This window comes from Lithobates pipiens, unplaced genomic scaffold (assembly GCF_037356315.1).
Source record: "Lithobates pipiens isolate NorthernLeopardFrog02 unplaced genomic scaffold, aLitPip1_a1.2 Scaffold_70, whole genome shotgun sequence".
NCBI lineage: Eukaryota > Metazoa > Chordata > Amphibia > Anura > Ranidae > Lithobates > Lithobates pipiens.
The window spans coordinates 1155521-1182183 of record NW_027507893.1 but is presented as its reverse complement, the minus strand read 5'-3'; the positions used below and the strand labels follow the sequence as shown (position 1 = coordinate 1182183).

Sequence of the window (26663 nt, the reverse complement as noted above, 5' to 3'; positions counted from 1 at the left end):
TTAGCAACCCAAGACAGGGGACTGCGTCTGGGAGAAGCCAGAACCCAGACTGAAGCTGCGCCAGGCAGCGGTAAGACCACATACAAAACTATCCATCAGATATGAGGAAAAAAAGGAGAATGCTAGGGGGAAATATGGGTTTCCTTTTTATAAGCTAGTAACTATCCTGAAGGGAGGACTCCGGGGCGGAGTTATCACTGGTATGCTGCCATGGAGGCACCAGGAAACATATTTAGTGAGCAAACATGTTAGAACATTACATTTGCCTAAAACATTGTTATCCAAAGTTTAGTTCCATTGCACAATGAATTGCCAGTTTTACAATTATGTTAAAAATTAGCAGTTTTTACAGGCTGTTGCTTGCAAAGTAGCGTTTAAGACTAAGTCCCCTTTCACACATTAATGTCAGTTTTCACTGACTCTGCTTGCTCAGCAGGGATCGATCCGCTGATCCCTTTTGAGCCGGCGGATGACAGGTCCATCTTCACTCACTGTGCAGAGTGATTGCACTCACTGTGCACTGTCAGAGCCACACTCTCCTCTATGGGGGATCGGAAGAAAACGGACAGGATCCGATCCGACAGACGGATTGAAAATAGGGTCTCCTTCCGTCTGAATTTAGCTAATCAGATGTCTGCAGACATGTCCCCGCTGACATCCGTCACTCCATATAACTTATTGGAGCATTCAGGTCCACCTAAAAAACTGACAGGCGGACCTGAACGGTTCGCATGTGTGAAAGGGGCCTTACTTTCAAAATAAAAGATTGTTGTTTACCTGGGTTGCTTTCTTCTTTCAGCCAGCTGTCCCAAGACTCTGCTGGAGTTAATGAGATCTTGTCTATCTCACATAAGTATTGTTCTGCCGTAGGAGAACCAGGAATGCTTGCAAGTGGAAAATGGTTTTCATTAAACATTCCAATCCCCAAAGAGTCTGGACTGTCTTGGCCATCCTGTTAATGAAGCAAAACAATGTAAATTACCAGCAATATTTTATTTAAAGAGAATTTGAATAAAGGCGTTTCAACACATTAGAACAAACTAACAACACATATCGTAATTACCTGTGGATAACACGCACATTCATTTTAAGAGGGACGTTTTAGGAAAAAACATACATTTTAAATAAGGAACTTTGAAGCAAAAGAAGGATCAGTGCCCATCTGCAGCCCCACCACTGTGATCAATGCAGCCTGTTCAATGCCTATCAGCAGCCTCACCACTGCCTTCAATGCAGCAGCATCCTATTACAGAGGGCGCCAAGTAAACAGGAGATTCTCACTGTATGTAATCTAACAGCGCTCGTCACGTCCCCCTCCCTGTCTCCTCCGAGGCAGCTAAAATGGAAGTAGGCGTATAACATGCACATGCTATTTGCACTAGATTTTCATTATTAAAAAGTGAGTGTTATATGCCAATAAATACAGTAAGTCATCTTTGGTCAAAAAAGGATTTCCTTTAGGTGAATTTACTATATGGCTGTGTGGTGCTACAATTGGAAAAAAATATAAGCCTTATTTGCAATATGAATAAGAACATTGCTACTGAAATACTGTAGTAGCAATGCTGAAAGAGACAAACAGTCAACACTGGAACCGCGTGACATTTATCATGGGATAGTGGCATTGCCTCTAGTATCAAAGTGACAGTAATTATTGCCATTATGTTTTCATGAAAAAAATATACATTTCACCTAAGGGTTGGGCTTAATGTTAAAAGGTAGATTCAGGTTAATGGTAAATTTAGGTCTTAAAGTATTACTAAACCTAGGACCCTGCATTTACTATATCTGGTCGTAGGGTGGCACAGTAGTGTAGTGGTTAGCACTCTCACCTAGCAGTAAAAAGGGTCGTGGTTTGAATCCCAACCACAGAACTACCTGCCTGGAGTTTGCATGTTCTCCCTGTGCCTTCATGGGTTTCCTCCGGGTACTCCGGTTTCTTCCCACACTCCAAAGACATGCAGGTAGGTTAATTGGCTTCTGTCCCAAATCGGCCCTAGTATATGAATGGGGACCTTGTATTGTTGGATCCTTGAGGGTAGGGACCGATGTGAGTGTGCAATGTACAGGGATAGGGACAATTGTAGACACTCACTCAAGTTGAACTGGATGGACTAGTGTCTTTATTCAACCTTACTAACTATGTAACTATGGTCTCCCATAGTAAACAAAACATAGAAATACAATCATTTTATTAAATATTAACCTTTTAAATACCTTTTTCTCATCAGCAGTATATAGCAGTCTTGTGCCTTCTATCAGTGCCTGGTTAAAGCTTGTAGGAGGAGTTTCCATACTGCACTGGCTGTTCTATCAGGATGCAGGACCCCTGACCCTCTGTCTAGACAGTGCTGATTGACCCTGTGCTGATCACATGCACTCTACCAAGAAAAAAAAAACTCTCTAGCAATACACACCAAACTGAGCATGTGCAGCCTGACTCTGGTAACTCTGTCTTATCCAGACATGTTTTTGAGACAATGCTAGAAGGGGAGGATCTGTGCATACAGGATCAAACAGGTTCCACAGTGAGTATAACAAGCATGCTTTACTACATATACAGACTGATTTTACTGTTGTGGGTTTAGTAAAACTTTACATTTAGTGGTTCACCTTTAAAAATAAAAAAAATAAATGTATTGTTTATGCATGTATTTTTTAAGTAAAAAAAAGTGCATTTCTCTTCCTCTAGCGTTGTGCTCGTATCCCCTTTCAGGCTTTCAGTTACAAGGTTGGAGGAAGGCTGAATGAACTATAAGCACGCTGAACACTGCATTTACAGGCCATTCAAACCACAAGTACATTTGCCATGGTGAAAGATGGTACTTTTTAGGTTTCTTCATTCACAGGAATCTGTGAAGGAATGACGTGGCTGTGTGGGCAGAGCTCCGCACAGCTGCACGGTTTTCAAAAAGAGACAATAGGTGCAAGGAGAGAATCCAGCTGCAAGGTTTTGTTTGGTACTCTGTCCCAAGTTTGTCTTTTTTAACATACAATGCAAGAATCCTAGCCCCTACACCCTTAACTCTTTGTTAGGACAGACATTGTTCAGATCTAGTTACATGTGATAATAATGAAGATCTGCTTGAACACTGCAGACAAGGTTAATTTTGAAAAACTCCCCAGCCCCCTAATAAACAAAGAGAGCTATTCAGAATTTTCCCCTGCTGGAGGGTTTAGAACTGCGCATCTAAAAATGTGTACTGCAGAAACACTTCTGAGAGTGAGAAACAAGGGCAACATCATTGGTTGAAAGCAGCACCCACCACTACATTTTCACTACTACCTGAGCCTTAACCACTTCTCGCCCGGCCTATAGCAAATTGACGGCTGGGCGGTAGTTCAGTTATCCTGACTGGGCATCATATGACCTCCTTCAGGATAACAGCCGCCTTTGCAGCGATCAGTGAAGCGATGTGTTAGTCTGACACACCACTCCACCGATCTTGATCAGCCATGTCCAATCACGGTTGATCACGATGTCAACAGGGAAAGCCGTTGGTCGGCTTTTCCTCACTTGCGTATGACAGACACGAGTAGAGGAGAGCCGATCGGTGGCTCTCCTGACAGGGGGGTCAGTGCTGATTATTTATCAGCGCAGCCCACCCTCGGATGCCCACACTAGACCACAAGGAGAGCCGCTAGGACTACCAGGGAAGGAGGCAACATGTGGATGGCCAGGTATGTACCCCATGGCCATCCACATGTGCAAATTATGCCCAATATGCGCCAATCAGTGCCCACAAATGGGCACTGACTGGCACCATTGTATAACCTAATGCCCAGCAATGCCACCCATCAGTGTCACCTATCTGTGCCCATCAGTGCCACCCATAAGTACCCATCAGTGCCACCCATAAGTGCCCATCAGTGCCACCTATGAGTGCCACCTATAAGTGCCCATTGATGCCACCTCATTGGTGTCCATCAGTGCAGCCTTATCAGTTCCCGTCAGTGCAGACATATCAGTGCCCGTCATTGAAGAAGAAAACTTACTTATTTACAAATAAATTTAACAGAAACAAAGAAACTTGTTTGTTTTCAAAATTTTAGTTTTTTTTAATTTGTTGCGCAAAAAATACAAATCGCACAGGTGATCAAATACCACCAAAAGAAAGCTCTATTTGTGGAAACAAAATTATAAAAAATTTGTTTGGGTACAGTGTAGCATGACCACGCAATTGTCATTCAAATTGTGACAGCGCTGAAAGCTGAAAATTGGCCTGTGCGGGGAGGTGTCTAAGTGGCTGGTATTGAAGTGGTTAATCAGTTACATCTGTAGCACCCTTCTAGATAGGTCCTAGGATTAGTTAGAGTTAGTGCTGGCTCACTATGTTCAGTGGAGCTGTATTTTTGTTAAACTTTGTAAATTTAGATTATCTCACTGTAATCAGTGCAGCTGCATGTGATTAGATTTGCTTAGCATTTCAACTGCTGCTAGTTTTGACTGTTTCCTCTGCTTTCCAGAGAAATGGAGAACTCTCTGGAACATAAATGTGAAGCAGTGCAAATAGCAGCATGGATACAGCCCTGGCCAATCCCAGGGAGAATGACCCAGAAGGCTGCTGTGAGCCTTTATAAATACTCTAATGCCACGTACACACGATCAGACTTTTTGACGGACTAGGTCTGACATTCTTTCCAATAGACTTTGCAGCGGAGGTCTGCTGGACTTTCAAACGAATGAACTTGCCCACACACGATCACTCCAAAGGTCCCCCAGTTTCGAACACGGTGACATACAGCACGTACGACTGGACTAGAAAAGGGAAGTTCAAGTCCCAGTATGCCACCCTTTGGGCTCCTTCTGCTAATATCGTGTTTATCTCGTGTTAGTAGAAGTTTTTTGGGAGACAATTTGCGCTTTTCAGACTTCAACTTATTTAAATCGTTTTCTGCAGTTCAGTTTGTGCTTTTGGGACCGCTTTGAAGCCATGGTGTGTACTGGTTCTCGAGTTCGTGCTGTGTGGGGGCTTGGTTTTGGGGTTAATACTTAGGGATGAGCTTGGTGTTCGAGTCGAACGCATGTTCGACTCAAACACCGGCTGTTCGCCCGTTCGGCGAAGCCAGAACTCTGCAGGCCATTCGCGCCAAATTCGTGTGTCGCTCACGGCCCACAATGCACTGCGCCATCGCAGTGCATTACTGGCTCATGATTGGCCAAGCATGCACTGTGACCCCGCATGCTTGGCCAATCACAGCGCCGGCAGCGAGGAGAGCCAATCATAGCTCAGGCTGTGTAGTACACGCCCCATACTATATAAGGCCGCCAGCGCGGCGGCCTTGTGTAGTGTGTTGGCGTCTGTAGGAGTTAGTGGGTGTTCTCTGTGTACCTTCAACGCAGTATAGACCGTACATTATCCACCGATTTAGAATTCTTGCTCTTCTGTAATTGAGCTTTCAGCCAGCTGCAGGAGTTTGTGGGTGTTGTCTGTGTGACCTGAGTGTAGTATACACCATTATCCACCGATTTAGCATTCTTGCTCTTCTGTAATTGAGCTTTCAGCCATCTGCAGGAGTTTGTGGGTGTTGTCTGTGTGCCCTGAGCGCAGTATACACTATTATCCACCTATATAACTATATTGCTCTTCTGTAATTGAGCTTTCAGCCAGCTGCAGGAGTTTGTGGGTGTTGTCTGTGTGACTTGAGTGCAGTATACACCATTATCCACCTTTTTGCTCTTCTCTAATTGAGCCATCTGCAGGAGTTAGTTGGTGTTGTGTGCCTCCAAACACAGCACAGTATACACCGGTATCTACTCTTTAATTCCTGTTGTTCTATAATAAAGGCATCTGCAGGAGTTAGTGGGTGTTGTGTGCCTCCAGCACAATATACACTACCCAATTGCTGGTTTTCCCATCTCCCTTCAGGCCAATACCATGTATGGAAGGCCAACAAGGAGAGGCAGACAGGCACGAGCCGATAAAAGAGGGCAAGCAGGCTCTGTGTCTAGAGACAACAGTGCTGGTCGTGGACGCGGTGCATTGTCATCAGCACGTGGCCATGGGACACGCTTGTCCTTATTTTGAGCCGCATCATGCTGAAGACTTGGTAGAGTGGATGACCAAGCCCTCTTCATCCTCCTCATCCTCTCACCCAGGCTCAGGGTACTAGCAAAGCAGCTGCCAACGCATCGTCTTCCCTCATCTCAATGTCATCATCAGTGACTCCTTCCCTAGACCCAACACGTCCTCCTGAGGAGTCCCCTGAACTCTTTGAGCACAGTGTTGTGTACATGCTCCAGTGTTTTGTAGGCTCTGATGATGATACTCAGCTAGAGGAAGGCAGTAGCTTGAGCGCAGAGAGAGGGGATGCTCAAGAAGGACAGCAATCTGTCAGTCATGTTCCACAAGCTGCAGCATACTGCCAGGTTTGCTCCGGCGATGAAGAGGGAAGGAATGATGAGGGCACTGACTCCATGTGGGTGCCTGGTAGGAGAGAGGAGGAGGAGGCACATCTCCAACGAGGCAGGATGCCCTCCGGGATCCAGCTTAGGGGCAGCACACCAACTGAATTACACCGCAGAGCTCCACCTGTGCAGGGCACTGCTTCTGCGCGTTATTCTAAAAGTTCTTTGGTGTGGGCCTTTTTTGAGATGAGTGCATCAGATCACACTGCTGCTATTTGCAACATATGTCTCAAGCGTATCTCGTGTGGCCAAAACATCAGCCGCTTGGGCACCACATGCTTGACCAGACATATGTTGACCTGCCATGCAGCTCGTTGGCAATCTTACTTCAAAGACCCACACCAAAGAACAAAGCGGACCTCTCCTTGCTCCTCATCAGCTGGGATCTCCAACCCCACTAGACCTTCGGTCCTTTCTGAAACCTGCGCTGAGAGGAATGAAGGTGTAGAATTAGGTGTGTCACCGCCAAGTGCTGGCGGGCACTCTGCTAGCAGTACACCCACGTCCAATTATAGCAGGCAAATTTCTCTGCCCCAGCTGCTGGAACGTCAAAAGAAGTTCACTCCCAGCCATCCACATGCCCAGTGGTTGAATGCTAGCTTGGCTAAATTGCTAGCACTTCAACTGCTGCCTTTTCAGTTGGTAGACTCAGGCCCCCTTCTGTGAGTTTATGCAATGTGCGGTTCCTCAGTGGCAGGTCCCCAAACGCCACTTTTTCTCACGGAAGGCGATTCCAGCTCTCTACCGGCATGTGGAAGGCAATGTCCTTGCCTCACTGGACAGGGCGGTCAGCTGTAAGGTGCATATTACCGCTGACTCATGGTCCAGCAGGCATGGACAGGGACGTTACCTGTCTTTCATGGCCCATTGGGTCACTCTTCTGGCAGCTGGGAAGGATGCAGGACAAGGTGCAGTAGTGTTGGAGGTTGTTCCGCCACCACGCCTCCAAAATGCTTCAACCCGTTGTGACACACCTCTCTCCTCCACCCCTCCTCTTCTACTTCCTCCATGGCCTCTTCCAGTGCTCTGTCCTTGGAACCAGCGGTGCTCTGTAGGCGTTCAAGGGGCTACGAAAGTACGCAGGCAAAACGATGCCATGCTGTGCTTGCGCTGGTTTGTTTGGGGGACAGGAGCCACACTGGGGCAGATATTTTGTCAGCTCTGCAGGGGCAGGCCGAGAGGTGGTTGACGCCACGATTGGTGGTTTGCGACAATGGCACCAACCTCCTCTCCGCCCTCCGACAGGGACAACTGACCCATGTGCCCTGTGTGGCTCACGTCCTTAACCTGGTGGTGCAGCAGTTCTTGTGCAGGTATCCGGGCTTACAGGATGTCCTGAATCAGGCCAGTAAAGTCTGTGTGCATTTCCGCCAATCATTTAATGCCTGTGCTTGGCTGGCTGAGCTCCAAAAGGAGTTGAACCTGCCCAAGAACCGCCTTATATGTGACATGTCCACCAGTTGGAACTCAACGTTGGCCATGCTGCAGTGGCTGCACATGCAGCAGAGGGCCATCAATGAGTACCTGTGCAACTACGGCACCAGGACAGGGTTAGGGGAGCTAGTTTTTTCTCACCACGCCAGTGGGGCATGATCAGGGATGCATGCACTGTCCTGTCACCGTTTGAGGAGGCCACAAGGATGGTGAGCAGTGACAGTGCATGGCATCAGGGACACTGTACCTCTTGTCCACCTGTTGGAGCATACGCTGGGTGGAATAATGGACAGGGCACATGAGGTAGAACATAGGCAGGAAGAGGAGGACTTCCTTGCCTCTCAAGGCCCCCTTTATCCAGACAGTGTTCCTGCTGTCCCACCCATCACACAGGAAGAGGACAAGGAGGAGGAGGAGGAGGATGATTGTGTCAGCATGGAGGTGGAGGCTGGCACTCAGCATCAGCAGCAGCAGCAGTCTTGTAGGCATGATTTACAGTCCCAAGAAACCCGTGGACTTGTACGTGTCTGGGAGGAGGTAGCTGTGGATCATGTTGTCCTTAGTGACCCAGAGGACTCCGGACCAAATGCCTCAGCTAACCTACACTGCATGGCCTCCCTGATCCTGCAAAGCCTACGGAAGGATCCTCATATTCTTCGGATCAAGGAGAGGGACCATTACTGGCTGGCCACTCTCCTTGATGCACGGTACAAGGGTAATATTGCCGACCTTATCTTGCCGTCGTAGAGAGAGCAGAGGATGAGACATCTCCGGGATGCCTTGCAGAAAGGTCTGTGCAATGCATTCCCAGAGACTGGGAGGTTACAAACTCCTGGTCCTGGACAACGTTTTGCTGAGGCTTCGGTCAGAAGGAGCGGTGGAGAAGGTGGCTGTCTGACCGATGCGTTCAGACAATTTTTTAGTCCGCAGCCCCAAGGTATGATCGGTTCCAGCAACCAGCGTCTGATTTACATGATGCAGGAATACCTAGGGGCAAGGTCAGACTTGGACACCTTTCCCACCGAAAATCCTCTGGCTTACTGGGTCTTGAGGATGGATCACTGGCCAGAGCTTGCACAATATGCAATTGAGCTGCTGGCCTGTCCTGCATCCAGCGTTCTTTCGGAACGCACCTTCAGTGCTGATGGTGGCTTTGTTACCAATCACAGGGTGCGCCTGTCCACTGACTCGGTTGATCGACTGACCTTCATAAAGATGAATCAGTCTTGGATCACCCACAGCTACCAAGCACCTGAAGCTGATGCAACCGAATCATTTTTTTTGAAATATCACATCCCTTCAAGACTGCCTATGCTGATGCTGAGTGACTGTCCTGTTATGTTGATTGTCTATCCTCTTCCTCCTCCGCTGATATCTTGGAAGAACATTTTTGGTTCTGGGTGATGCCACCAGACCAATTTTTCTGCCCCTGTTTAACGGGGGCATTTAATTACAATTTTTGATGCAATGCTTTGCAGCAGGGCTCATTCCTGCACTACAACTAGAGTATATGGGAGAGGTTGCAGTGTCATGGCACCAGCACCAGTGCCTAAGGTCCAATTTTTCAGCCCCTGTTTAACAGGGACATGTAATTACAATTCTTGATATAATATTTCACAGCAGGGCTCATTCCTGTGCCCACCGAGAGTAACTGTGAGGACTTATAGTGTTGTGGCACCAGCACCACAACCACCAAATGCCCAATTTTTCTACCACTGTTCAACAATGGCATGTAATTACAATTCTTGATATAATCGTTCACAGCAGGGCTCTCCAGCACCCACCAAGAGTCACTTTGAGGGCTTACAATGTTGTGGCAACACCAACACCTTGTTCCGCCATTTCTGCAGAGCATATAGGGCAGGCCCCTACTTTCAAACATCCAACTTACAAACGTCTCCTACTTGCAAATGGAAGGAGACAACAGGAAGTGAGATGAAAAAAGACGGACGGCAAAACAAATTATACAGGGGTGATAACCCTTCCCTATGTTTTCCAAAAAGCTTAAAAATGTATTTTCTGACTGGAGCTACACTTTTAAAAATGTACTAGGTCAAAATTACAAACAGATTCTACTTAACACAACAAACCTACACAGTCCCTGTCTTGTTTGCACCGCCTGTATACTGTTGTTCTGAGTATATAGGGTCTGGGAGCACCACGTCTTTACTTTTTTTAATATGGGTACGGGGTTCCCCTTTATATCCGTACAAGACCCAAAGGGGCTGGTAATGGGCAGGGGGGCTACCCATGCCATTTTTCTCAATGATTTTCATCCATATTGCCGGAACCAGATATTACATTAAAACCGCAAGCAGTTTTAAATGACTTTTTTTTCCGTTAGATGTCATTTTGTGCAGGGACTGTTCTAAACACGGGAAACACGTGGCACTTCACAGGCATATTATAGACACCCCCAGGCATGATATTTAAATGAACTTTTCACTTTTTTTTCACTTTAATCGTCATTAAAATCAGTGCTCCTGAAAAAACGGCAGTTTTTAAAAACATTTTAGGCATTGACCCATTTCCCCTGGGGCAGGAGCCAGATCCCCAACCCCTTTTTAGGACAACATCTTGCATATTAGCCATTAAAATTAGCACTTTTTATTTTGAACGTTCGAGTCCCATAGACTTCAACGGGGTTCTAAAGTTCTGGTGCAAACCAAACCGGGGGGTGTTCGGCTCATCCCTATTAATACTTCGACCCGAGCCCAGTCCATGATAAGGGCGAAAAGGAGTTCATGGACGAAGAATTGGCTGCACCAGCGTGACCAATTCTTGCATATGCCTTTGCTTCGTGAGATCCGTGAGAATAATCCTGAGGATTTCAGGAATTATCTCAGGATGACGGACCCTCATTTTCACCATCTGCTGGCTTTGCTGACCCCTTATATCAGCAGGCAGGATACCTGCATGCGGCAAGCCATCACTCCAGAGCAGAGGCTAGTTGCCACGCTGCAGTACTTGGCGACAGGGAGAAGCCTTTAGGATCTCAAGTTCACAATAGGCATCTCCCCCCAGGCTCTGGGGATCATTATCCCAGAGACCTGTTCTGACATTATTCAGGTCCTGCAGAAGTACTATATTAAGGTAGGTTTCATCCTTTAACATTACATTATATGTATTAATTTCATCATTACCTAATTACCATGATTTGAATATGCTGTGAATGTCCCCTTTATCTTCATGCATGCATGTTTTTATTTTTTAAACTCTTTTTTGGCCTAAATGCATATTTGCCTTAACTAACCTCCCCAGCATGCAATCCTGGGCCCATATACACCTATAGCCTAGTCCCTTTAACAATGTATATTGTCAGCTCCATTGTACCGCTTTCCCCAAACTGCCCCCTCAAATGTCTCCAAGTGTAATGGGTCTTAAAATCATTTATAACCCTCCCCCACCCCACCCCCATACAATTTTATCAATGGGCCATCAGAGGGGGTGAGGAATCGGATAAGTGGGCCTTATATTTTTGAGTTTTTGAAATACTACTTATAAAAAATGTTATACTGCTGTTGTGCAATAATGTTTTTCTGTAACCTGCTTGCAAAGTTATGCTTAAAAGTACTTAGATATGGGGCGTGGCCTGACCTTGCATGGAGTAGGACGTGTGTCTCCGGAGCTCCGCCGAATGATCCTGTCTCCCACGCTGATCCTGTGACACCACAGCACAAATACTTACCTGAATACGTCTGGAAGGCTTCCCTTCATCCCGGTGGACATGTCTCCCTCGAAATCCCAGCGATCGGCGGAAGCGCGGCTGTCTCAATACCGCCGACATGTGAGTGAGGAGGGGGAGGAAAATGGCGGCGCGGAGGAGACGGGAGGGCCGCGTGCAGCGGGAGACACGGACAGGCTTCTTGAAGCCATTACATTGTGCCGCACGTCCCTTACATCCCAAATTGAAGAAGTGCAAATGGACATCTCTTTAATAAGGCAGGATTTTCAGAAGCTACGTGACCGGGTGAGGGAAACTGAGACCCGCATTAGCAATGTGGAGGACGCTCTCCCGCCACTGCAAACTGATGCTGACCACATGCAGAAGCAAATAGACCTCCTGCTTGCTAAGCAGGACGAAATGGAAAATATGCATACGCAGATGCAATATCCGACTGATTGGTCTTCCGGAAGGGGCTGAAGGTAAAGACCCCACAACTTTTCTGGAACAATTGCTGATAACTACCTATGGTCGGGAGTCTTTTTCCCCCATGTTGACGGTTGAGCGCGCGCATCGTATGCCTGCCAGGCCTCCACCTCAAGGTGCACCCCCGCGCACATTCATTGCAAAACTCCTGAACTATAAGGATAGAGATGCTGCCCTGCGCATGGCTCGGGAAAAGGGTAACATCCCTATAGGAAATGCTAAAGTTGCAATCTTTCCTGATTTTTCAGCGGATGTCCAGAAACGCCGGCAGAGTTTCCTGGAGGCTAAAAGATTGCTGCGTGCACAACAAGTGAAATACTCTATGCTATTCCCAGCGCGTCTCAGGGTGGAGGCAGGGGACCGGGCACTTTTCTTTGAACAACCCAGGGAGGTCATAGCATGGTTGGAACGCAGAGCGCCTCGGGATAGAGCTGACTAAGTACCTGTGGGACGGGTGAGCTTAACACTTTTTTATTTTTCCCCTGGTGTCCTGGAAATATGGCATGCTACCTGATCCCTTTATCCTGCTCCAGCATCGCTAGGATGCTTGCATCTGTGGCGTCCGATACTCTTATGCCTCTTCTACTTTGGGACATGCTGGACTTTCCGATTCTGGACCTAATAGGGGAAGAACTTTTACGCATGCTGATGGTGTCAACGTTCATGGAACGAATTTTTTTCTTTTTTTCTTCGTGTCCATATTGAGGGACTTTTTCTGCAATACATACCTGTTAGTTTATTTCAACAATTTTGGGGGGTTTATTTTTTCCCTTTTTTTTCTCCCGGAGCAAGGGGAGACATGTTAGTCCTACGGACTGATTGCAGGGTGCAGCGGAAAACTGCTCTATTGTCTGCTGGGACTTCTTATTGCCATGGCGGAGTTGGTCACTGGGAACGGACAGCAACTGACACTTTTGCCTCTCTACCCAGGTCACCGCTGTGTGCTGTTATGCAGGGTGCTCTACTTTACCTGGCCTTCTGGTACCGGTGGCCACGACCCTTTTTCAGATTTATTGTTCTAGGTTTTCTTTCTAATTCACTGAAACTGGTTTTCCCAGCCAGGCATGTTTGGTTTTTGGGGGAATATACCCGCACAAGTTGGGGCAGGTGCAGGGTAGGGTGGGGGGAGGGGGGTGGATTGGTTTGGGTTTACATACAGAAGAGTACCGTATATACTCGAGTATAAGCCGAGATTTTCAGCCTCTTTTTTGAGGCTGAAAGTGCCCCCTCGGCTTATACTCGAGTCACCGCTGTCTGACTGCTCGATCAGCGTATCGAGCAGACAGACGGCGGACATTAAAATTCAAAAGCCGCGCCTCCTTCTCCGCCTCCGCTTGTGATAGGCGGAACACTGAATTTCCCAGCAGTCAGTGTTCCGCCTATCACGGACATCCGTTCATTCTCATACTACGGACGAGTATGAGAGGATGTCCGTGATAGGCGGAACACAGGCTGCTGGGAAATTGAGTGTTCCGCCTATCACAGGCGGAGGACGGAGGCGCGGCTTTTGAATTGTAGAATGGCCGCCGAGAAGAGCGGCGATCCATCGGCACGACACGGGACGGAGGAGGCACGGGACGGAGGAGGCACGGGACAGAGGAGGCACGGGACAGAGGAGGCACGGGACAGAGGAGGCACGGGACAGAGGAGGCACGGGACAGAGGAGGCTCGGGACGACGGCGGCTCGGGACGGAGGCTTGGGACACAGGTAGGCTGGACACACACACAAGGCTGCACGGACACACACACACACACACACACACACACACACACACACACACAGGGATGGATGGATGGATGGATGGATACACACACACACACACACACACACACAGGGATGGATGGATGGATGAATACACACACACACACACACACACACACACACACACACACACACACACACAGGGATGGATGGATGGATGGATACACACACAGGGATGGATGGACGGACACACACACAGGGATGGATGGATGGATGGATGGATGGACACACACACAGGGATGGATGGACGGACACACACACAGGGATGGACGGACACACAGGGATGGACAGCCATGTCTCACCCTCGGCTTATACACGAGTCAATACGTTTTCCAGTTTTTTGGGGGTAAATTGGGGGCCTCGGCTTATATTCGGGTCGGCCTATACTCGAGTATATACGGTAATATGAACAAGCTGGAGTACGTAATTGGATTATGTGTGGCTTTTGACGACTGTTTTTTGCAACTACTGACTAAGCAGTCCCTATATGGGCTCGATCAAGCACAATTGTATTGGGGTGCGCTTACAGGAGGGCTGTTAGGGGGAAAGCTGAATGCACTCATTACTGAATATGACTCTATATGGCATCTATACGGTTTTTTGTTTGGAACGTGAGTGGCCTGCGTGATAAAATTAAGCGTGCGGCAGCTTTCACGTTCCTCAAGAAGCAAAGGGTGGAGGTGATGGTGTTGGTTGAGACCCATGTGGAGGGTGGACTGCAGATGGCCCTTAAGCGCCCTTGGATTGGGTGGGCATTTCATTCCACCCACACGTCTCACTCGAGGGGAGTTTCGGTACTTGTAGCTAAGTCTGTCCAATTTGAACTTTGCGAAGTTCTTACTGACCCGCAGGGCAGGTTTGTTTTTCTGCATGCTAAATTGTATGGGGAACCCTACCTTATTATGGCCTTTTATATCCCCCCTCCATTTAACATGGCGTTGGTTGTTGAGGGACTGTCTTTTATGTCCAGACACCCGGCGGTTCCTGTTATCTGGCTGGGGGATTTCAACACTACGCTTAATCCTTCCCTGGATAGGCTCAAACCCCCCGAGTTGATGGTGGGGCAGGCTGGGACCACTAGGCTGTCCAGGCTCTTAGCCACCATTCATCTTGTGGACACTTGGAGACACAAATTCCCTCAAAAGAAAGAGTATTCATGCTTCTCACCCACACATGGTTCTCTATCACGTATTGATTTTATATTAATATCTCAACAACTCACTCCCAGACTCAGGGAAGCATTGTTTTGCCCCAGACTACTTTCGGACCACAGCCCCTACTCTATAGTGCTTGATGTACCCCTGGGTAGGCCTCCACGGGCGTGGCGGTTAAATCCGTTCTGGCTGACATTATTACCCGACGATGGCACTATTGAGGCGGAGTGGATAAGATTTTTTGAGGACAATGACCACACGGCATCGGATCCGGCCGTGTGGGATGCATTTAAATTACATGCTCGTTCGGTACTGACTACCCACATTAATAGGCTCAAGGCTGATTCGGCTACTGCCTTTGCTGGGGCTGAAGCGGATTTGAGCTCCATGGAACACACCTACATAAACGACCCGTCTACGGCAAACGCCGATGCACTTAGACTACAGTCGAGAGTGGTTTCCCAACTGCACCATGACAGGGCCCGACAGAAACTTTTTTTTACCAAACAAAAATATTTTGAATCTGGGGAGAGAGCTGGTAAGTTGCTAGCATACTTAGTGCATAAGGAAGACAGACCCCCAATTGTTATCTCTTTGCATGGACAAGGAGATACAATGATCACGGACCCCTCTGAGGTAGTGGCTAGATTTCGGGACTTTTTTGCGGACTTATACACCACTACAGTATCCGACGACACTACTCAGATGGACAGCTTTCTAGCTCAGGTGTCCCTCCCCCAAGTCACTGAGGAACAGGTGCAGGCTTTGGAGGCCCCCCTGACCACTGATGAAATAGTGTGTGCTATTGCGGAATTTGCAAGATCCAAGTCACCGGGGTCAGATGGTCTTCCCATTGAATTTTACTCCTGTTATCAAGAAATACTGGCGCCTCGGCTTCTCGCCCTCTACAGGAGTCTTTTTGATACACTGACACTGCCTCCATCCATGAGGGAGGCAACGATAGTTTTAATACCCAAACCTGGAAAAGATCCAGGTTTCCCAGAATCCTACCGCCCAATCTCCCTATTACAGGTTGATATTAAGATTTTAGCTAAGATACTTGCTACTCGATTGAACGGAGTGATCCTTACCCTGATCCAGGCTGATCAAGCGGGCTTTATGCCGGGTCGAAATACGTCGTTCAATCTACGCAGGCTCTATATTAATTTACAGGCAACGCATGAGGCGGTGGGTGAGCGGGTGGTGGTGTCCCAAATCTTACCTATTGACAGTTTTCCACAGTCAGAATCTCAGGCCAGCCTGCCTCTTCAGAGAGTGGGAACTATTAAATATCTGGGTGTATATATCTCTAGGACTCCGGCAGATTATATTGCACTGAATATAGAACCTTTATTCTCCCTAGTGCGCACCAAGCTTCAAGCCTGGGCTCGTCTCCCCCTTGGGGTTTGGGGGCACGTTAATCTTATTAAAATGGTTTTATTACCTAAAATACTGTATGTGCTGTGGCACGCCCCGGTATACTTACCGCTAAAATATTTTAAATCCCTCGAAAGTCTTCTTAGACCCTTTGTATGGGGGAATAATAGGCACAAGCTTGCTTGGCAAGCTTTGAAAAGCCCGACTGATATGGGGGGCATGGCTCTTCCAGATCTAAATCACTACTATGTTGCCTCACAACTGTCTCAACTTTTTCATGTGGACAAGACTGATAAACAACGGTTTCTTACCCTTCTCTGCCCCACCTGGGCTCAAATTGCAGATGATCCGATTGCTGCTGTCTCGACGGGGGCTGGGATCTCTGCACTAGAGCCAGGTAAACACTCCATGCTTTTTCACTACAGAAGGATTTGGGATCTGGCATCCACTAAACTGAATGTTATGTCCCCAAATGACTATACACCACTTTGGCATAACAAACAATTGCCAGAACTTCAAAAGATCCAGAGTGTTCAGTTATGGGTGTCGAGGAGCATATACTACATGCATCACCTGCTTCACCATGGCACTATTAAAACATTCCAGACGCTGCAGGAGGAATTTGGTATTCCAAACACTATGCTATTTCAGTACCTTCAGGTTCAGCATGCACTCAGGGCACAATTTCCGCAGTCATTGCCTCAGCCTGCTCCCAACCCTATTGTCGCCATAGTGAAGGATACTGATCCCAAAAAGCTTATCTCGTGCTTCTATGGTATGCTTGCGGCCCCCATCTCGGCGAGACTGGCATATGCCCTAAAGTCCCGCTGGGAGGGTGATGTAGGTGAGCTGACAGATGAGGAATGGGAGGAGGCCCTGGAGACGTGCAAGCTGGTGTCCCCTAGGCTCCAAGACAGGCTTTCCCAAATTTACATGGTGCATAGAGCGTACCTCACCCCCCTTAGGACCGCCAAATATAATACGAATCAATCTGTGTTCTGCCCGATATGTACTGTTGAGACTGGGACATTTTTCCACCTTATCTGGTCTTGCCCCAAACTGCAGGAACTTTGGATACAAGTAGTATCATTTCTACATGACGTTATGGGCTCACCCTTGGCCCTCGACCCCAAACCCTGTCTCTTAGGGATATTCCCCGAAGTATTGGATAAATTTACCAAAACTTTTCTGCAGGAAACCTTGTTTTCTGTTCGAAAAGTAATAGCTAGACAGTGGATGAGACCACTTCCGCCCAGGGTGGAGGACTGGAAACGGGAAGTTAATTCCACGCTCCCATATAAAAAATTCATATATAAAAATAGGGGTTGCCCAGCCAAATACAATAAAATTTGGGATAGGTGGTTGCAAGAGGCTGCCACGTGTGATCAGGACCTTTGATGTAATGTTGAAGTAAATGCAATGTATGTGCTATGACTTTGTTTAGCTGTGATCCATACTGTCTACTGCAACGGAGAAATGTTTCTTTATTTACTGTTATGGTTATGACGCTACACCTTTTGATTGTTCAGTGTTTGCCACTGTGATTGTACTCTCTGCAATAATGTTCAATAAACAACACATGTTTAACCCAAAAAAAAAAGTACTTAGATATTTTTTTTTGTTTGACTCCACAGTTTCCTTCCACACCACAGGAATGGCAGACTGTGGCCTCCCAGTTTGCTGACCGTTGGGACTTTCCCAACTGTGGAGGGACGATCGATGGGAAGCATGTTCGCATTGTGCCACCACCCCGTTCGGGGTCTTACTACTTAAATTACAAGGGGTTTCATAGTGCAGTGTTGATGGCAATGGTGTCAGCACAATATGATTTTATGTACGTGGACAAGAACGGCCGGATGTTGGATGGAGGAGTCTTTGCCCAGACAGAGTTCTGCCAACATCTCCAGACTGGTGGCCTGGGATTGCCACTTGATGCTGAGAACATTGAGGGACACCCCTTTGTATTCATAGCAGATGAAGCCTTCCATCTGGGTGAGCACCTGATGAGGCCGTTCCCCCAATGGACTCTCACCCAGGAGAGGAGAGTTTTTAACTACCGGCTGGCCAGAGCAAGAAGAGTTGTGGAGAATACCTTCGGGATAATGGCCAGCCGGTTCCGTTTGTTTCTCTCAGCCATCAATATGGCGGACTATAAACTCAATCATATAATCCTGTGCTGTTGCATACTCTATAATTTTTTACGAAAACATTCTCAAACATATATTACTTCAGTTGGGCCTGAGGCCGGACTTCCAGAATCTGTACTTACAGGCCTAGATACTGGCCATACTGGCTTGGCCCCCCAAACCACCGGTCAAATGCGGGACAGATATGTCAATTATTTTAATGGTGGGGGAGGGGGGGGGGCATTGCAATGCCAGAACATATATTTAACATTTCAATTAATAAAAAAATCTTTTTATAATAAAATCTCAAGTTTTTCTTCTTATTTGCTTTTCTTTTTGGCTGTCTCCTAGGTTCTCCTAGTGCACTTGTAGTGCCAAGTGGATTTCCCTTTAGTAAATAAGCCCCTTTGTCACTGAAAACACAAAATGAATTACAAAACTGGTATTGGTTATTGAAAGAAGAAGCCACACACATTGTTGTAATTTAAAATTTTTACTGTATGCACATTCCAACGTGCGTTTTTTTTTTTAAAACGTCATTCAATGTTTTTTTGGTGTTTTTATAATTTTTACTCAATATAAAAAATAAAAAAATATATATTTTTATAGAAAATGGATTTGGTTCAACTGAACAGAATAAGCACCCATAAGAATAGGCACCACAGCCCAAGAAAATTTTATGAAAAGTATGATAAGAAGAACAGAGGGATTTTACCGGTGCATCCTATTTTTCATTTAGTGACTAGTTATACAAAAGAAATTTTAATTAAATATTTATTTAGCTCAGGATTAAAATTGTCATGCATACATGAAATATACAAACAATAGCAGTATAATGTTTTACAGGACAGTGATGGTCATGAATAATACTGGATGAAGATATTTTATTGCACACTTTCCCGACATGTTTCGCAAAAATTGCTTCCTCAGGGGATGTGCGAATATTCCAGCGATAGAATGTCTAAATTTTAATTTAGACATTCTATGTATACATGAAATTTGTATATTTCATGTATGCATGACAATTTTAATCCTGAGCTAAATAAATATTTAATTAAAATTTCTTTGGTATAACTAGTCATTAAATGAAAAATAGGATGCACCGTTAAAATCCCTCTGTTCTCCTGATCAATATTTTTTTATATATTTTTTTTTAATTTGTATTTTAAAACAGTTTTTTTTTTTTTTTTTATAAAACTAACATACCCAACTCTGGAACTTACAAAGTTCAACATGAAAAAGTTGCAAGTGATGTCACCCATGTAAAAGCCAAATTTTGAAGATGTTGGGAGTCCAAATGGGTAATGTCAACATATGCTATCTCCCAGGGTAGGTTAATTAGACCTTGTCTAAAATAAAATTGGCCTTAATATGTGTATGTGTATGTCAATGTTGTATGTGTTTGTAAGCGTGTCAGGACCTTACGGGGTAAAGGACCACGCAAAAGCCGCAGATGGACTCTGGTGGCAAGAAAGCGCCCTGAGGCGATTCAGTTTGCATAGGTAGCGCTATACAAGTCACTCACTCACTTCCATCATGGAGGATCAATGGATGTGTTTTGTGGGTGAAATCCCTTCCTCTCACCTACTAGCATTATGAGGAAGGGGTGGCAAACACAAAACGCGTATATTGAGATACCCTGATGGCAGATAGCACATGTTGACATACCATGTGCATCTTCAAAATTTGGCTTTTAAAATTGTAAAAATATAAAAAAAGAACAATGTTCTCATTTACAAAGGAAATGAAGAACATGATCGATTGTGTTTTAGGGAAAAATGGATTAGATTCTCCCCAAAACATTGATCATGTTCTTCATTTCCTGCTGCATGGTGTCCAGCTGATTTTTCATGCTGTCTAGCTGATTGCGCATTTCATCAATGTGCCCATTCCAGGCCATGGTCTGCCCAATTAATCTTTGGGCACTGTCGGTGGTAAATGGGTCCGCCGCTTGCCCTTCCACAACCAGAACATCACCTAAAATTTTAGAAAAAAGTTGTTTTAGAAATATGCAGACATAAATAGATTATCTTAAGCTGGAGTGTCAGACACTCACCTGGTGGGGTGCAGATCTCACCCGCTTCCTCCACCTCTCCTTCCTCCAAATCCTCGGGTGGGCTTGGGCTAAGTAACCAATCAGGCTGGTGAGGTCGGAGGGGCCTGGGATCCTCTGACTGTTGTCTGAGTCTTTTCTCCCCTATGAGAATGAAACCAAATGTATACTTAGCACACTGATATTTGAGTCCAGAAATAGGAATATGACACATTGCTTTAAAGTGGTGTACAATTGTGAAAAGATCCAAGTTGAAGACATGATTCAAATTTCCTTTTAACCAAACTGCAATACTTACCTTTTTTGGCCAAGTTTCACAGATGGAGACACTTCAAGTATCCCCTGGAGCCCCTGTGTGGGTTATCCTAAAAAATGTTCTATGGTGTCCCACACTACACTAGTGCTCCTGAGTCCAGATGTGGAAACAGCTGCTGTGTCCTCTCCTTATATTACACTGAATCATTTTTTGAAACCATTCTAGTTTCCAACACATCTACACAACAATATCCGAAACTTCTTTTAATAAGACAAATTATCAAGACCAAAATGTAGGTATAACCCTGTACCAGCTAAATACATTGTATTTATTGGCAAGCGAACGATATTTACGAACGATCTTATAAACGATACAGTACAACATTATAAATGAAAAGCACATGGATCAGCATGCAAGTTAAGTATCAGAATAAGAACACATGACAAGTACTTACTTTTTTTAAGCACCTTCTTGATTCTTCAAAACTGATCTGGCTCCCTAATTTTAAGGTCGGACCAGCGCTTTCTCAATTGGTCTTTAGCCTGTTGTACCCCAAATTGCTGCTCCAGAGTGGTCACAAATGAGGACATTATTTGGTGCTTCCGCAAATTGGGTTGGTTGTACGAACCATTTTTGCTATCATAGTCATCCCTCCTTAAGATGTCCACCATCTCCAGCATTTCTTCAAAGGCCATGTTACTGGCCTTAAATCCCCTCCTGGATCTGGATGTTTGGGGCTCCGGGCTTTCCCCTGCGCTAGTTCCTGAAAAGGTTTCAGCCATCTTTATGTATATACTCCCACTGCGCAGCGAAGAGAGAAGGGGCGGGGAAAATTTGTCAAAAAGAACGTCAGGGGCGGGGGCGACGCAGGCGGAGCTTGACACATGCGCAGTGTATATAAAGCTAGTACGCTGTCATACGCATGTCTGAACGGAAGTAGCGAGTATTGGGATAAAGATAATACTGTGAGTTTGGACTGACATTAGTGTTTTTGTCTTGTGTATTGTGTTTCAGAAAAAATGACTCCATTTAAGGAGCAGGAGTTTTTGAGTCATTTTATTGACCTATATCAAGCTAACCAATACCTGTGGGAGGTTAAGCACCCCTTGTATTTCAATAAGCAAGCAGGAAAGACAACACTGGGGACACTTGTGGAGTTTGTGAAGACTCGAGTCCCCCAGGCAGACATTAAGTTGATGGACAATAAAAGTGGGATCTTGCGGGATATATGTACAGGCCGGAGCACAATAAGATACAGAAGTTCCTCAGATCAGGAGCAGCAGCAGATGAGGTTTATGTCCCCAAGCTGTGGTACTATGACAAACTCCATTTTCTCGATGACCAGACTGAAGCGAGGCAATCGCTTCCCAGCTGGAAGAACCGGGCCCTTCCATCCTTAACCACCTCAATACAGTGCACTTACACCCCCTTCCTGACCAGACCAATTTTCAGCTTTCAGCGCTCTCACAGTTTGAATGACAATTGCTCAGTTAAGCAACACTGTACCCATATGAAACTTCCGTCCTTTTATCCACACAAATAGAGCTTTCTTTTAGTGGTATTTAACCACTTCAGCTCCGGACCAATAAACACCTTAAGGACCAGAGGTCTTTTTGCAATTTTGCACTGCGCTGCTTTAACTGGTAATTGCGCGGTCATGCAATATTGCATCCAAACGAAATTTGCGTCCTTTTCTTCCCACAAATAGAGCTTTCTTTTGATGGTATTTGATTGCCTCTGCGATTTTTTTTTTTTGCGATATAAATGGAAAAAGAGCGAAAATTTTGAAAAAAAATGATATTTTCTTCTTTTTGTTATAAGAAAAATCGAATAAACTAAATTTTAGTCATACATTGAGGGCAAAATTTATTCAGCCACATGTCTTTAGTAAAAAAAATGTCAATAAGCGTATATTTTTTGGTTTGCGCAAAAGTTATAGCGTCTACAAACTAGAGTACATTTTCTGGAATTTACACAGCTTTTAATTTATGACTGCCGATCTCATTTCTTGAGGTGCTAAAATGGCAGGGCAGTACAAATCCCCCCCAAATGACCCCATTTTGGAAAGTAGACACCCCAAGGAAATTGCTGATGGGTATGTTGAGCCCATTGAATATTTATTTTTTTTGTCCTAAGGGATTGAATAATGACAAAAAAAAAAAAATTTTTTTACAAAAAGTTGTCACTAAATGATATATTGCTCACACATGCCATGGTTATATGTGGAATTGCACCCCAAAATATATTCCGCTACTTCTCCCGAGTATGGGGATACCACATGTGTGGGACTTTTTGGGAGTCTAGTCGCGCACGGCACCCCGAAAACCAATCACCACCTTCAGGATTTCTAAGGGTGCAAATTTTTGATTTAACTCCTCACTACCTATCACAGTTTCGAAGGCCATAAAATGCCAAAATAGCACAAAACCCCCCAAAATGACCCCATTTTGGAAAGTAGACACCCCAAGCTATTTATTGAGAGGCATGTTGAGTCCATGGAATATTTTATATTTTGCCACAAGTTGCGGGAATATTACAAACTTTTTTTTTTTTGCACCAAGTTGTCACTAATTGATATATTGCTCACACATGCTATGGGCATATGTGAAATGACACCCCAAAATACATTCTACTGCTTCTCCCGAGTACGGGGATACCACATGTGTGGGACTTTTTGGGAGTCTAGTCACGCACGGCACCCCGAAAACCAATCACCACCTTCAGGATTTCTAAGGGTGCAAATTTTTGATTTAACTCCTCACTACCTATCACAGTTTCGAAGGCCATAAAATGCCAAAATAGCACAAAACCCCCCCAAATGACCCCATTTTGGAAAGTAGACACCCCAAGCTATTTACTGAGAGGCATGTTGAGTCCATGGAATATTTTATATTTTGCCAAAAGTTGCGGGAATATTACAAACTTTTTTTTATTTGCACAAAGTTGTCACTAAATGATATATTGCTCACACATGCTATGGGCAGAAGTCAAATTACACCCCAAAATAAATTCTGCTGCTTCTCCCGAGTACGGGGATACCACATGTGGGGGACTTTTTAGGAGCCTAGCCACGTACGGGACCCCGAAAACCAAGCACTGCCTTCCGGATTTGAATATAAAATGCTCTAAAAAACAAACTAACCAGAGTCACCCGTAACACTTATACGGTGATCAGTGGTGAAAGGGTTAACTAGGGGCAATCAGGGGGTTCAAATTTTTATTAGGTAGTATATGGGGGTCCCTGGCGCTATATAAAAACCTGACGGGGAACCTAAATAACTAACTGGCTAACCAGCGTCACCAGTGACACTTATACTGTGATCGCTGGTGAAAGGGGGTGAAAGGGTTAACTAGCAGCAATCAGGGGGTTAAAACCATTATTGGGTAGTATATCGGGGTACCTAGCGCTATAAAAACCTGGCGGTGAACCTAAAAAAATAACTAGCTACCTAGCGACACTAGCGACACTGATGCAGCGTTCAGAAAAATTATCGCTTAGTGACACTGGCAAAAGGGGGTGAAAGGGTTAACTAGCGGAAATCAGGGGGTTAAAACCATTATTGGGTAGTATATCGGGGTACCTAGCGCTATAAAAACCTGGCGGTGAACCTAAAAAAATAACTAGCTACCTAGCGACTGTAGCGACACTAATGCAGCGATCAGAAAAACGATCGCTTAGTGACACTGGCAAAAGGGGGTGAAAGGGTTAACTAGCGGCAATCAGGGGGTTAAAACCATTATTGGGTAGTATATCGGGGTACCTAGCGATATAAAAACCTGGCGGTGAACCTAAAAAAATAACTAGCTACCTAGCGACACATGCAGCGATCAGAAAAATGATCGCTTAGTGACACTGGCAAAAGGGGGTGAAAGGGTTAACTAGCGGCAATCAGGGGGTTAAAACCATTATTGGGTAGTATATCGGGGTACCTAGCGCTATAAAAACCTGGCGGTGAACCTAAAAAAATAACTAGCTACCTAGCGACTATAGCGACACTAATGCAGCGATCAGAAAAACGATCGCTTAGTGACACTGGCAAAAGGGGGTGAAAGGGTTAACTAGCGGCAATCAGGGGGTTAAAACCATTATTGGGTAGTATATCGGGGTACCTAGCGATATAAAAACCTGGCGGTGAACCTAAAAAAATAACTAGCTACCTAGCGACACATGCAGCGATCAGAAAAATGATCGCTTAGTGACACTGGCAAAAGGGGGTGAAAGGGTTAACTCTAGGGGCAATCAGGGGGTTAAATCTTTATTGGGGGGTGATAGGGGGCTACCCTGGACCTAACACTAACTGTCCTGACAGTTTTTACTGTCACAACTGACACTGAATGCATTGATCAGTAAAGAAATGATCAATGCAATCAGTGACACTGTGACTGGGGGGGGATCGGGGGGCGATCGGGGGGGGGGGATCGGGGGGGGGGTTTGTGTGCCTGTGTGTACCTACATGTCAGTGTAGTGTTGGTGCACACTTACTATTAGTCTTCTCCTCGTAGTCCGGTCAAAAAGACCGCCCCGAGGAGAATGACATCACTTCCTCCTTCCTGTGTAAACAATACACAGGGGAGGAAGCTTCTCATTGGCCAGGAGCGATCCAGAGGGGGTGGCCGAAAACCAACGGCCATCCCCTCATCACGGAGCGCTCCTGGACCGAATCGGACCGCCGTAAACAGCGGGAGGGGGTCCGATCGGACCCCCCACCTGCTGGAAGGCAATCACGTAGATGTACGTGATTGTGCCTGCCTGTGCCATTGTGCTGACGTACAATGGCAATACGGCGGTCCTGAAGTGGTTAATAACTAGTGGGTTTTTTATTTTTTGTGCTATAAATAAAATTTTGCTAATTAGCAATTTTTCTTCATAAATTTTGGCCAAAATGTATACTGCTACATATCTTTGGTAAAAATAACCCAGATTAGTGTATATTATTTGGTCTTTGTGAAAGTTATAGAGTCTACAAACTATGATGCCAATCACTGAAAATTGATCACATCTGATCAGGCCTTCAGTACATCAGGTGTATCTCATTTCTTGCGACACTAAGGCCGCGTACACACGGGCGGATTGTCTGGCCAACTAAGTCCGTCAGACAATCCGACAGACAGTCCGTCCTACTTTTGAATGAACGGACTTGACCACACACGACGAACAGACAGTACGCTGAAAGCTTGCGCGATGACGTGTACGGCACGTACGACGGGACTAGAAATTCGTCGTCCAATACACTGCAATGCAACCTTCGGCCGTGTAAATCCTTTCTGAGCATGAGCCATACTTAGTCCGTCGAACTAGCCTACTCACGAGCGGACTGTCCGCTGAAACCAAGTTTGGACGGACAATATTACGGAAATTCCGAAAGACTTAGTCCGCCAGACTGTCCGCTGAAAAAGTCAGCTGAAGCCCACACACGAGCGGATTGTCCGCTGAAACACGTTTCAGCGGACCAAGTCCGTCAGACAGTCCGCCCGTGTGTACGCGGCCTAACAAGTCAGGAAAGTACAAATACCCCCCAAATGACCCCCTTTTTAGAAAGTAGACATTCCAAGGTATTAAGTAAGTAGCATGGTGAGTTTTTTTTAAGTTGTCATTTTTTCCCACAATTATTTGCAAATTAAGTTTTTGTTTATTTTTTATTTTTTTACAAAATTGTCATATTATCAGGTTATTTCTCACACACAGAATATGCATACAACAAATGACACCCCAAAGTACATTCTTCTACTCTTCCTGAGTATGGCGATACAACATGTGTGAGACTTTTACACAGCATTGCCACATACAGAGAACCAAAATTGAAGTAGCACCTTTAGGCGTTCTACGAGCAAAAATCGGATTTCTCAACCACCTATTACACTTTTGAAGGCCCTGGAGCACCAGGACAATGAAATTGTCCACAAAATTACCCCATTTTGGAATGCAAACACCCCAACGTATA

General features: G+C 45.6%; 1 protein-coding gene across 1 annotated transcript in view; it reads right to left on the bottom strand.

Moving 5' to 3' along the window:
- LOC143959324 (voltage-dependent T-type calcium channel subunit alpha-1I-like) overlaps positions 1 to 26663 on the bottom strand; it is a gene marked incomplete at its 5' end in the record, with an annotated part of 1279315 nt that overhangs the window by 183919 nt on the left and 1068733 nt on the right. The window contains one exon of the mRNA XM_077468009.1: positions 778 to 952. Coding sequence (XP_077324135.1) covers positions 778 to 952 — 175 coding nt within the window. The remainder of the gene's footprint in view (positions 1 to 777; positions 953 to 26663) is intronic.